This window comes from Schistosoma mansoni (assembly GCF_000237925.1).
Source record: "Schistosoma mansoni, WGS project CABG00000000 data, supercontig 0138, strain Puerto Rico, whole genome shotgun sequence".
NCBI lineage: Eukaryota > Metazoa > Platyhelminthes > Trematoda > Strigeidida > Schistosomatidae > Schistosoma > Schistosoma mansoni.
The window spans coordinates 546,448-559,969 of NW_017386041.1; the positions used below are offsets into that span (position 1 = coordinate 546,448).

Sequence of the window (13,522 nt, forward strand, 5' to 3'; positions counted from 1 at the left end):
TGCAAAGTACTCCTACAAGACTGGCAGGATTCTAATCCTATACCCACCCTGGGTGGTGAGCAGTTTGAGGTAGTCGAGAAGTTCGTGTATCTGGGTAGCTGCATAAGTGCTGATGGTGGCTTGGGTGATGAGATCAATCGATGCACGTATAATGAAAGTCAGAGCGGCTTATGCCAATCTGGGTCACCTTTGGCGCCTTCGTGATGTTAGTCTGGCTGTTAAAGATTGGATCTACAACGAGTCACTGAACGCAGTTTTGCTCTATGTCTGTGAGACCTGGCCTCTCCGAGTTTGAGGATGTTAGACGACTCTCTGTGTTCGATTATCGTTGTCTCCAAAGGACTGCTGACATCCAGTGGCAACACCATGTTAATAAAGCAGAGGTTCGGCGTCGTGTGTTCGGGCGCAGAGACGATAATTCAATTGGTGTCGCTCACTATCTTGAAACATCGACTTTGGTAGCTTGGACATGTTCTACGAATGTCGTCCCAGAGAATTCCACTTTGTGCATTATTTGCGGACTCTGGGACTGGTTAGAAAAAGTGGAGAGGTGGTCAGTGTATGGCATGGTGTCGTGGTATGAAAGAAAACTGCAAAGACTGGCTTCTGTTTTTCCCTTCCGACTCCCTGGCTGGGGTCTAAGAGATGGTGCAACACAGTGGCTAGACACGTTACCAGATATGGCTCAGAATAGAAGCCAGTGGCGATCCTGCTGTGACCTTCTCTTACTTTCTTCATAAAGAGTCCTTATAACTTCCTTAACTGAAAGAGTTCTGGTTGTACATTTCCGTTCCCCCCACTATTATTCTTTTTATTACACTAACATGCACTAATCTGTGGTTGTTCTTATTGTTTTTTTCGTATATGCACCTTACCCTCTTCTTTCTCTTCCTATTCTCATTGTTTTGTGTGGCGCATATATATCTGATGCCTCCCTGTACCAATGTTAATGTTTTTAAATAAATAAATAAAATAAATACTTTCACAACACTTTGGGATGAGATTGTATTGTAATCAAGAGTAGTTTGTCTTTCCTTAAGTAGTGTTTGTTACTCATCAAATGAGAACGCATGAATAAATTTGGTTTTGATCTAATGGTATCTTTCCAAGGAATTCACTCTATAAACATATGAAAATATTGCTAACGATGTTGCTTTTGAAATTTATCCATATATAAAATAATCTTATGATTGCGTTTACCCTCTCAATGAGTCAGCATAAACTACTTTATTAATGTGAAAGTTTGATTTTACGAACAAAATATTTTACTTGGGAGTGGATATATGTGATTTATTAAAAGGTTTCTTAACACTGATAAATTACACTTTAGCTTGATTTGAACAGACAAATACCAAGACCACTAGTAGAAGCAAACAGATATTCGTTCTTCTCATATGCTTAATTTCTCCCGTTGATGCTATTTTTGTAAATTGTAATAAGTGGTTTCTATTCTTTTGTATTTGTAAGAGTATATCTGCTAGGCTTGATAAAAGGGTAGATAACTACATGGTAGAGGTTTGCCTTGTTTATGTGGTCATTCAAGCATCGCCTGTTATGTATCTGATTTGAAGTTGTGTGTTCTCCTTAATAACGAGTAACAAAACAAATGTCTGTGTACAATTAAACGTATATCGAACATGGCTCGAAATCGATCACAATACTCTCACCATCACTGATACTACTGTCGTTCCACCTACTTTATTGTTCATTCTTCTATGCTGATATGGTGTGACGACTTGGGCCTACACACTAGTGTGTCAGGTTTGGCGTTGATTATGATTGACTGTTTTCTCATGAGCTATATTAATTCCATGAAACACATTTTTATCATCTATTTTGATGTTATTGGAAACATGGTTTATTACATATTGCTTAGGTTACTTATCAGTAGTGTAATTCTAACAGGCTAAAAAGTCTTTCAGTCTTTGTTATTGTCATCGATTTGTTCTTGAGTGCAGGCTACATCGAAATTTTTTCTCCCTTGAATCTAGATGTCAAGGTATCTGAACATGAAACTTTAGTTCCTACGATCGAAAAAGAATCACGGTTTGAAGATAATGTAACAAGTGAACCTGGAGTCCATGTAAGTGATATTTGTATAGCTTTCTTACTTTTTCCAGGGGAAAACTTCTCAATAGTTTTATTAAATAACTCAGTAGATTTTCCATTTGTAGGTGGGCATGTTATGCTTTAACACATTTCTTTATGTTCTGTAGGACAGGATAGTAACGTGAACTTAGTAGTTAATAATTTCTGATGTTCAATGTTTACGATTGCCATGCTGTTGGAAAATATGTTACTGCCCAAATTTCTACCTGGAGATGAACAAAATATCATTAAGAAATATTGTTCCAACTCTTACGGGCTTTTCGTTCTTTTAAACAGGTAAACGTTTCTTCTAATACTAATTCTCAGTGTGCAGAATCTGTGACTGAATCAAATAAGCTGGCTCAGCCTCGAACACATCCAGTAGTGGTTTCCAGTTCTTCAACACGCATCAAGGATTTGATTCACTTTGCTATTGAAAAAAATCTTACCAAGGTATTATTTTGGGTATATTAAATAGTAGTAGTGCATAAAACTATTGTTACAATAAGCGATTTCTAAACAAAATATTCATCTTCACAATTTTAGTTGTCGCATTTCGTCTGGTAGACAAGCCTTTATTATGATGTAGATGTTTCTCGTAAATTTCCAAAAGTTCTAATGTGAGGTCACCAGCCGTCAAAAGTCTGCAAAAGATATTCTACTTCATCTGAGCTAGAGAATTCAATATGTCACATTTCTCAATAACTGTCGGTTATTTAATTCATATGCTCATTGAAGGAGTTTATACGCACTCATTTTCCTGAATAGTTTGGTTGGAAAAAATGGTTCCACTGATTTAGTTGAAAATCAAATGTAATTCGTTTACTAGATACATATTTAACTGGCTTAATGAATTCCGACTAGTGATATTATCCAACTGCGAAAACTGTCGTAAGTGGTATGAGTTCGAATATGAGGCTTAATAGTTATAAGCTGAGTGTTACATTGACTAAGCCACTGTTTCACAGTGGCATTTATAGTAGTAGTACATTTATAATTTTTGAGTAAAGTGTTAATCGCTAATCGAAAGAAACGTTGACTGAAAACATTTATGTAGACTAGTTGTTTTCAAACAAACTGTTGGTAAATAGCTTAAATATAAGAACACAGATATTTATAGACTAATCCATTCGATTTACAACAAAGTGATAATGACTTATCCAACAGAAAAAGTTTTTCATCGCGAAACTGAATACTTAGACATCATACGACACATCTCAATCGACTTATGATCAAACCTGTTAAGAGTAAACTGTAATATCTTAGTTAACTGGACTTTTTAGCTACGAATTGTAAAACGAGTATCTTACTCTTTTCTTTGGAAAGAAAGGGCGTATTTACGTTAATATACCAATATAATCTCTTATTAGTCACGATGTCTGACGGAAACTGGACAGGGATTCAGAAAGCTCGATTGACTTTTGTCAACTTTCCTCACTGGTTATGTAGTTGACATATCTGTCTGTCAACCGAAGGACTAGTTTACTGCACAGGAAATCGCTCTGTTCTACTGTATTGTTGTCAGGTATGATCATTAAAAATAATGATCACGCGTAAGTTACTGTTATTCGACCATAAGTGTCTCTAAACCATTCGTTTATTTTGGAGCCACCAAATGAGCAATGTTCAGGTCAAACATAGGGTACTAGGTAAGAATGACAAGTCAACTAAAGAAGTAGTGAGTCTCCACCAACTGAGGTTTCTGGGACATGTGACTTTATCCTCAACAACCATCTACTTCTATGGATGATGTCTGGTATAGAATGAGGTTGGAAGAAAACTAGGGTTTACCAAACCAAAATATAAGATCAATTCATGAAGGAATTGACTGTTGGACTTAGCCATGCGAGTAGGTGCAGATTTTCTGCTCGAGGTTCACGTGACTATTGTAACCAATGGATACAGCTCAGACTCGCTTGCAATGGCGCAAATGCATTCATTCGTTTTTCCTTAAAACTTGAATCCCAAAGTCCCCTATATAGTTACAGTGTTTACTACTCTGGGAAATGTCTTGTTAGTGTTATGTGGTTGTGTTAATATGATGTATCAATTTGGGCTGTTGCACATAAGTATTGTTATATCTTGTATATGAATTACTGACTAGAAATATTAATAAACACTGTGCCACAGAGATTGTGCAGATTATGCTAGTTAGTTTCGTAGAAACCCGATGGTTTTATTCAGATCATGCGTATGTTAATTTAACTTTTAAATTTTATATTATTGAGCATTATTAAACATTTTCATCTTATTGTGCGGGATTATACTTCCATGATAACTGTTTATTACCCAGTGATGAATCAGGTGTTTTTCCTTACAAATTACGAAGGACTTGTATTTTAGATTCGAAATACTTTTTTTGAATGGCATGTATTTGTCTTCTTAAATTAAGCCATTTACGGAAAGTTGGTTAACTTTCGGTTAGTCTTTTTTACCGTTAACTGATATATAAGCTGAGAGATCGATAGAAATATCCTACCGATATGCTTTCTAAAATCTGAAACTATTTTGTTATGTAAGTGTTATTTTAGTTACTTTACTATGATTGTATTGTTTTATTACTGTATTATTACATCAGCCTCCATCAAGTGATAATCAAGTAAACACAACTGAAACTTTGCCTTCCCGTATTTCTTCACTAGGTAAGATATTTTTAGTTAAGGATTTTCATTTGGCACTTTTCTGTACTGTTACGTAACGTATGCTCTGCAGTTTGTTTTTTTAACGAAAATGTGATTAAAATGGATTTTATTAGAGGACTTTATCTAAGACGATATAATTAGATAATAAGTATAAATTGATAACTTGTAAAAGGTAGACATAAAGCACATTAACATTTTATTAATAGTTACAACCCAGATACTTTGAGTAATATGGCATTAAATGTGTTATTGATATCAGGGTTGCTCCTTAGATTGTTGTGCATTCGCATATCTTCCACTGAAAATGTTGTTTATTCTTTCAAGTAACCTATCTAGCATATTCATCACTCTATTTTGATTTCACTAGATTTCTGCCCAGTTTTATCGCTTAACATTTTTCGTAATCGAACAACACACATTTTCAAAAATAGATTGCTAATTATTATACATTTAAATAGGTTTTTACAAGGTTAGAATTTCTTCGATTAACTAGGGTCACTATTAATAACATGTTTTATATATATATTTTCTATGTAACTCATCAAGTGGTTTTATCAAATTGACTCGGTTTCATGTATTTCTATGTTTTATTATTCATTTTTCAGATGTAAAGAAATTATAAGTAAACCTCATAGTTCTAACAATAACACGACGTTTTAGTTTGTGAAGTAAATGATCTGATATAATTATTATTTCAGAAAGTGCTGTTAACTTCGCACATTTAAGTTTTCCATAGATGTATCTGCTCATCAGCAAACACCTAACGCTTGAAACACTCGAGTACCAATCATTAGGTAGCAATTCCAAATCTATTTAAGTTACTGAGTAGTATCACTAGTCCTTATAAAAAAATATGGCTTAAAACCGAATACATGAATATGTACTTGCTTGCTGAATTACATTTATTAAAGGTAACTCTATAAACTTTTAATAAGTTTAGTTTGTGTTTCTTGTTGGTGTTGATAATGCATAAAATTATCCAAGCTTAGTTATAATTTTAGATAATAAACATTTTCGTATTGATAAACGATATCCATAATTTATAGGTCCTAGTTTCTCTCAATCTACTTCAACTAATATGGCAAATGTAATTAAGCATAATAAGAACCCTTCAACTTCAATTTCAACTGTGACCCCAAGTTGTATCGTCTCTAGTCATATGATTACAGATAACTCAGATACATCAATTGTTTTTCCATCGACAACAGCAGCTGAAATTTACGCAGCTGCTGCACGCTTTGCAGCTGTTAGCGCCAGCGTTTGCGGAATGGTGAGTAGTATGGTTGTAACTATATTTTTATATAACCATTAAATCGTTTAATTGTAATTTATGTCTATCCTGTAAAAGTTATCTACTTGGTATTTCACTTGTGTACGTTTATATTGTATTGTAGTCAATAACACTGTTATGTGTGGTATTCAAATAACTGCTAATTCATTTCTCCATCAAACCTAGTCGTATTTTTTTAAAAATGTTTCTTTGTTTGCGTTTATAGCTGGCTTAGTTTAGATTACTTTCTTTGAAAGAATAAATATAGAAAAAATTCAATAAAATATTAGACGTTTGATGACAATCATTAGATTCCTATCCTATAACTTCAAGTTATTTCCCAGGTTGCTATTACGTTATATTTTTCCGCATTACTGTTACGAAAACCGTTAAATTTCCTAACTGTTAGTGTATTTCTTCCACTTATCTTACTGAAAATCTTGCTCATTCACGAATTGAATTTAACGACAGAATAATTTGAAATGTTTTCAGAATACTGATCCTTCAGTAACGTCGGTTTCGTCCATAGTTGATTCTTCCGGAAGTCACAAACTGGATGTTAATAAGTCATTTCTATCTACTGCTTCCTTGTCAAGCAACCTACATTCAAAATCAGAACTGTCTGATTTTGCTAGCGTTGATGCAGCAAAAAAGTGGATGTCTTCATTTGTTCCATCATGTGGTTCCTTAAGTCTTTCTCATCAAACTTCTGATAGTCGTCTGATGGATCCATCTGCTTCTAGTAAAGCAATTCTCATAGGAGATTTTCTAACTGCGCAACAACTTGGTCGTGCCGATTCATCTAATTGGAATAACAATCACTCAAATTCACGCCAAGGTAATGTTTTTTTATTTAATCAGGTCTATATGGCTTTCAATTAATCTTGTGTTTTTATGTAAGCTGTCATTCTGGATGTATATTGGAGTAGTTTATTATTTGTTTACTTTGGGAATATGTGGGTGTCGAAAACATAAACAGTTGTTTAAACTTAATTTTCATGACCTAATCAACACAATGCACATACTCAAAGGACAGAAAACCAATAGACTTATTGTTCTAGAACGCAGTTACCGTGTTTTCTGTATATCATTACTAACATAGATAATTGAATAAGTGCCTCTGGTGATGTTTCTCATTATCTATTTATTGAGGTTTTCATTCAAAATGCTTAATTATTCATAATATCGTTTGAAAAGAAAGAAAAGTTTTCAGCCGTGAAGATTTCACTTCTTTTTAAGATAGGTTTTCTTTGATCGAACATTGTAACTTCTTTATATAGCGCCTATCTTAGACAGCAGTCATCTTTGAAGTCCTTAGAGAATATATATGCGTTACAATCATTCGTTTGTAAATCCCTTTGGTACATTGTTTGGGTATTTCAGAACTACCGAATAAACGATGCAGAGGTTAGACTCAAAGTATTAGATGAAATTGGCAATCGGTTTATAGTGTAGTAAGTCTTCAACTGCTATGGTTTTGGACATGTGTTACATATGGCTAACTACCACCTACCTCAGCGCATAGTATTAACTGGTATAGAAATAGCCTGATAGACAGTTAAGGGTGGTCAAATCAAAGCTTGGTACGAATTCATGATGTCACTGACTTTTTGGTGATGTATCTCAAAATCGACTGCAGCGCCGCAGATGCACTTACTCTTTATCATTCCTTATATCTTGAGTTTCAAAATTATCCTGAACTTTTTGTTTTCATCAACTTGTTCTTTCTTGAATTGTATCATCTATATTTATCTTTTCAGCTGCTATTGATACTACTGATGATTCTACTACATTGAGATTTGTCTTAGTAGTTTTGTCTCGCTGTGTCGATCTGTTATGGCAGCTTGAATTGATGCGCATATGCTAGATTCTACGTTGCAAATGACTTGCTGGCTTGAATTAAGATAGACAAACTAAGGTTTGGATCAGTGACTTATATGGTCAAAATTAAATTCCTAACGCTAACTTAGTTGTTTAATTCCAACTTCCTGTACTTCATCTAAACATTAACAGAAAAGAAATAAAAACTATTTAATTAATACTAGGTCTAAAATATTGAACGTCTCGATAAATTATCAACCATCAAATGAATATAAGTGATGGATTTATTTTGGGTTTTCAAGTTTTTATTAAGGGAATTCTAGTAAAATATTCGATTAGTCCCTCAGTTTGGAATTAGTTTAGTTCCTACAAAGTTTCAATAAGCATGCTAGGATCCTTATAAAGATAAAACAAAATAGCCAATGAACATAGGAGACCTTTGATTGTTTTCATTTATATTTTAGGATCCTTTTTGATTAAAGACTCTTTGCTGTGTTGTTTTTTTTTGAAAAAAGTTTAGTTCTTCGCTTAGATATATTTTTATCATATTTCTTTCATACAGCTGATTACACTGGATCCTGTCAAGTTTCTAGATCTGTTGATCCATCTACCTTACCTGTCTGTGTTAGCCATAGTTCTAAAGCTTATGGAAATTTCGATTGTCATCCAGTACCGGATTTTCGAACATCATCAGATGTTTCTGGTAAGTATATATTTCCTCGTATTAGAAACAAAGTTTTCTGAACTAAGTGAAAAATATTCTTTTCAATAAATTCTCATCAGATTCTACAATTATAAATCAAATTAATGTTCCAAGGGAATGGCCAAGTTTAGCACAAATACGTCTTTTGGGAATTACAAGGTATGAATTCATGGTTGTTAGTAAAATAAAACAAAATTCCTAACGTTGAAACTTCTAGTATGTAATGTTATTTTACAATTCTAAAATCTAATAATCAAGATAAATACAAACAGCATAAGGTGAGCGAAGTAACAAAGTAAATACAAATTATATCAAATGTTTAATAGATTACGGAATGTATAGAATGATGATATGGATTAAAGAAATAGTTGAGTGAGATTATTGCTGACTAATTATGTGGTAGATGACTACAAACAATGGATTCATGCTTTCTATATGACCCGTTTGAACCAACTGGGCTAAGATACAACTGTTGACCGTTCTAACTACGCCTTCACTTAGTCACTTTGGAAGGTGTTCGCAACACGGATATCTGAATTCTTAAACTCTCGTTTGATAAAAACATGAAGAGGTGGCTGATCTAGTTGTTGCTCACCGAAGTTACTTGAATACTGTTCTAAGACATTTCCAACTTCAAAGTAGTTATAATCTTGTTAAAAGTCACTGCATGGATTAAATTTCTTTTCTCCGTATAGTAAGAGTTTCAGTACAAACGTTCACTTTGTGTACGATCTCATTACAAATTAACCTTATTTTATTTTTCTGACAAATTTTACTGGCTTTTATTTTTTTCCTTTTTTAATAGAAAAGTGTTTGGGAAGTGATATCCTTGCTGAACATGCTATAAGGTTGGCTATACATGCTAAAGCTGCCGCAGCAGCTGCTGCTGCCTCATCATCGGTTAGTCAGTTTGATGGTCGTAGTTCACCTGTTTCAGAAAACAATTCCATTGGTCCAGAACGCTGTGTATATTCACCTCTGTCTCCAAGTCCTGTTAAAGTAAGCTATTCCTTTTGTTTATAGCTATCCCCAAGTGTATTGTTTCATAGCAATATTTTCTAGTCAATCGATAGATATCTCTTTAAATTGGCGTAAAATCTCAAAAATATGTCTAGTTTTGTATCACTTTTTTCTTTTTAGACTGATAGTTTGTTGCCACCTGCGAACCATTCCACTCCTCCTTTCCAACCTAATTCACTTTTGGGAGTACCAGTTTCTAGAAATGATGCCAATTACCAATCAACATCTTCATTTTCTCGCCAGCTAGATAATAGTCTTACTTCTATATGTTTCAAACCAGAAAATGATCCTAACCTGTCTATAAATTCAGATCAGGTGGCATCATTTATTGCAAACGCTAATAAATTATATCTAGAAGAACTTGGGTCATATACTCCACGTGATCGGTCTGATTCTACGCGAACACTAACTAGTAGCGAATCTTCTCAGTTTTATGGTGTTTTACAACAGTTACGGCAAAAAAAGGAGGAAAGTAGTTCTCTCCACCTTCCAAGTACTTGTGATGTGTCTATTACTAATATCAACATTCCAAACCTGAATTTTAGAGATCATCAGTCGGAATATACAGGTATGTGTCTACCACGTCCATATTCATCTGAAGGTGCCGGGAATCATACATTGGGATCATTCATGAAAAGTGAATTATCAAGAGGAACTCCATCACAATGTTTAGTAAGTAAGATTCTTTTCATAATAATGTTATCTCTTCATTCACTAAATATCAAAATATTTACAGTCATTTTTACTTGGTAATTACTGATGCTTTTTGTGACTTATGAATTAGTTGTGTGTTTATAACCTTGCTAAATTAATCTAATTTTAACAGACAATACAATAGTTTTTAGCTTCAAAAGTAATATAACTTTCAAAAGATTCGAGATCACAGATACTATGTGTCCATTCTAATTTACTTGGGAAAAAGGTTATTACGTTATATTATATAAAGTTCTTAAAGCCAAATTTTTGTGAGGTTTTAATATGTATTGACTAGCAACTTCTCTAATGTAAATTATGTGATAATTTCAGTATGTAGAGGTCAATTCCTCTATATCTGACTCCAACAAATAGTATCCCGTTAACTGAGTATTTACCGCATACTAAATCCCCTAGTAGTATTATGAATTTACTCGAGATTATTAAACAGCCTGAACACCAGTTATGGAGATAGTTTATGGTTAAAAAACGCGTTCAGACCCACATAATTTTACATAGTGGATTAAATGTCTAAATTACAGTAAGCAGACAAATAATACAATAATTAAATGGGCTTACTACGAACTCTGTTTTCTTTGAAATGAGAAGAATTTGAGTTTAGTACGTGTCTATCTAAATAACACACAATCGAGAATAAAAATATGCTTAAATTGTATTGTTTTTTTTTAAAATTCCAAGTAACTCGTTTCGGTGTAATTCAAGTTATATAGTTCTATTACCGATTATCGTTTATCCGTTTTTTCTGCGAAAAGGGCAATAATCGTTTTCGTAGGAGTTTAGAACTGTGTATCGCCACTAAATTTCAACTAATACTAGTATAAATTCCACTCACTTTTGACTTATTTGAGTTTCCTTTACATCACACGTAATATACTTTAACACTATTGATATTACCAAGCTGAGTTTTTTTTCTGTAATGCAGGAGTGTTTTCAATGATTTCAATCTCTTCATTTCCAGTTAAAATTTGTCATTTTTCTTCACAGATAAACTTTTCTAAACACCAATTACCTTATTATTATTATTTTTGCTTGTTTATACACTCAGCCATCTAAAGGCCAAAACGATCGCATACAAACATCTAGTCATCCAACTGAATCGGGTCTCAGTCAATTTGTATCGGATTCCGTCAACTCGGTTAATAATATTGATTCTCATGTTTCTTCTAATACAAGCAAACATTCGTCTATGCATGTCGGTTTGAATACACTAGAAAGCCATATTAATAAGGTAATGTGGATTTCTTTGTTTATTTTTAAACCTTTAGGTAAAGTGTGTTTGTGATATTCGGTGCTGTTTTTTTCCGTTTACGATAATCATAATTGTAATCGTTATCCACTAAATTGGTAACCGCAAATTATACCACTAGAAAGTTATCGTTGCTTAGTTTGTAGGCGTCTTAATTTGCTGACATTTTTCTACGTATAAATAATTTCGTATCGTTGAACGTTTTTATTGTGTTGAAAACTTTAAACTGGTCTTTTATAATAATAATGATAAATTTTATAACTATCAGGTAGGAAGTGTCAGAACAATGCTTGTTCAATGAAGCGATTTCTCATAAGATAATCTTTTGCTTCAGGAACAATAAGTTATAACATACATCTTACTTCGTAAGACTGGTGAAATGGAATTGTAGCTCGAGTGCTCTAAACATTCTATTTTCAAATGTCGGTATATAAATTTAATGCTGCTTTTTCTACTTCTGTTTAGATATATGATAAGATTTCGTTACATAAATACTGTACTTAGTTCCATTAGTTTTGAGGAGAATTAGATATGTATGTATTTTTATCACAACTACTGTATTTTGTGTAAGTTAATAATTAGAACCATTAACGTTGTCAATATTCTTCGTCATTTCTTTCTTGCATAATATTTTTGACTACTGGTTCAAAAGTTCATACACTATCTATTTCAGGCTATTACAGAGGAAATACGAGCGCAAACTATTTCAAGAAATTCATTTGTTCCACACAATATATCTTCTCCTCATCTACCTAGAACTCCATCGCCTATTACCAAACACCATTCTACACGTAATTCAGGTTTGTGTGCATTAGTTTTTAGAGATAACATTTATGTCTAATTGTTTATTGTAAATATATTACGTTTTATCTATAAGGCACTGTATTATTCAGCTAACTTTGGCATTCGGTATATATCTCTAAGCAACATTGAGAACATGGCTTATGTGTGGATCAGTTCACGTTACCATGCCACATTAGAACAGCAAGATGAAATTCCCAATGCAAATGTCCAGAGTATTAGAATTCATATCAGTAAAAAAAAATAGGCATAGAATAAATCCTCAAAAAAAGAGAGAATGAATTTGAAGGATAAAAGCTACAGACTTTCGAAAATCAAGAATGTATCTGGGTCACTGATCAGATTCTTAGTTATCCCATCCAACGTTTCTAATTATAAGTGATTTTAAGCCCAAATTCAGCATTTAATTTATTGCCACCTGCCTAATATTATAATGTTAGTGAACAATCTATTATATTGTGAGTTATTTTAATTCATCTTCATGTATTTGCATTTCACATGTACTCTCACCCAGTTACAAACCCAATTAAAAGTGAATTGTTGTAACGTATTCAAATGATAACAGTTTCATGCTAATTAAATCATAAAACTTAAGTCTAGTATATTATTTTTGTATCTTTTATCTTTTTGTACCAGTCAGTCACAACGTAGAACTTCGTACGTACATACATCAGTTCGGGTCGCCATACTACATTAGCATAGAGATACAGTTGTCTATTCAAATTCCATAGTGGTAGAAGTAGTAAGAGTATAAGCAGTAATCAAAAAGATTAGGGTTTAAAGATGTTATTGAAGGAGTATAACCCAGTGAAATAAACTTGGAAAGACAAAAAATGGAGAGATGAAGAATTCAGAAGATTAGAATTTGGGAGAACACAAAGAGTGGATGCACCTTCGCCATTGTAAACGATTTTGAGGCGTCATTCAAGGTCTCTAACTATTGGTTGCTATCATCTCGCGGATCCCAATCAGGTAGTCTACACCTACCAACATGGCTCAGTCGAATTGTCAGTGACTTCATGGATTTGTGTCACGTTTTGTTCTGGCCGCATCTAGCTTTCTTCCAACCTACTCCCACACCATAAAACATTGCACGTTGGGGCAGTCGGTGGTTGGGCATACGTAACACATGTCCTAATCATCTCAACTGATCAAGTTTCACTACTTCATCAATCGATTTCCCATCCTTACCTAGTACCCGTTTCCTAACAACTGCA

General features: G+C 33.5%; 1 protein-coding gene across 1 annotated transcript in view; it reads left to right on the plus strand.

Moving 5' to 3' along the window:
* Smp_163290 (nuclear receptor co-repressor related (ncor)) overlaps positions 1-13,522 on the plus strand; it is a 38,488-nt gene that overhangs the window by 20,508 nt on the left and 4,458 nt on the right. The window contains exons 11-20 of the mRNA XM_018788653.1: positions 1,992-2,083; positions 2,416-2,541; positions 4,667-4,730; positions 5,777-6,000; positions 6,493-6,838; positions 8,384-8,524; positions 9,330-9,523; positions 9,665-10,216; positions 11,304-11,486; positions 12,178-12,304. Of these exons, the coding sequence (XP_018646537.1) occupies positions 1,992-2,083; positions 2,416-2,541; positions 4,667-4,730; positions 5,777-6,000; positions 6,493-6,838; positions 8,384-8,524; positions 9,330-9,523; positions 9,665-10,216; positions 11,304-11,486; positions 12,178-12,304 (2,049 nt within the window). The remainder of the gene's footprint in view (positions 1-1,991; positions 2,084-2,415; positions 2,542-4,666; positions 4,731-5,776; positions 6,001-6,492; positions 6,839-8,383; positions 8,525-9,329; positions 9,524-9,664; positions 10,217-11,303; positions 11,487-12,177; positions 12,305-13,522) is intronic.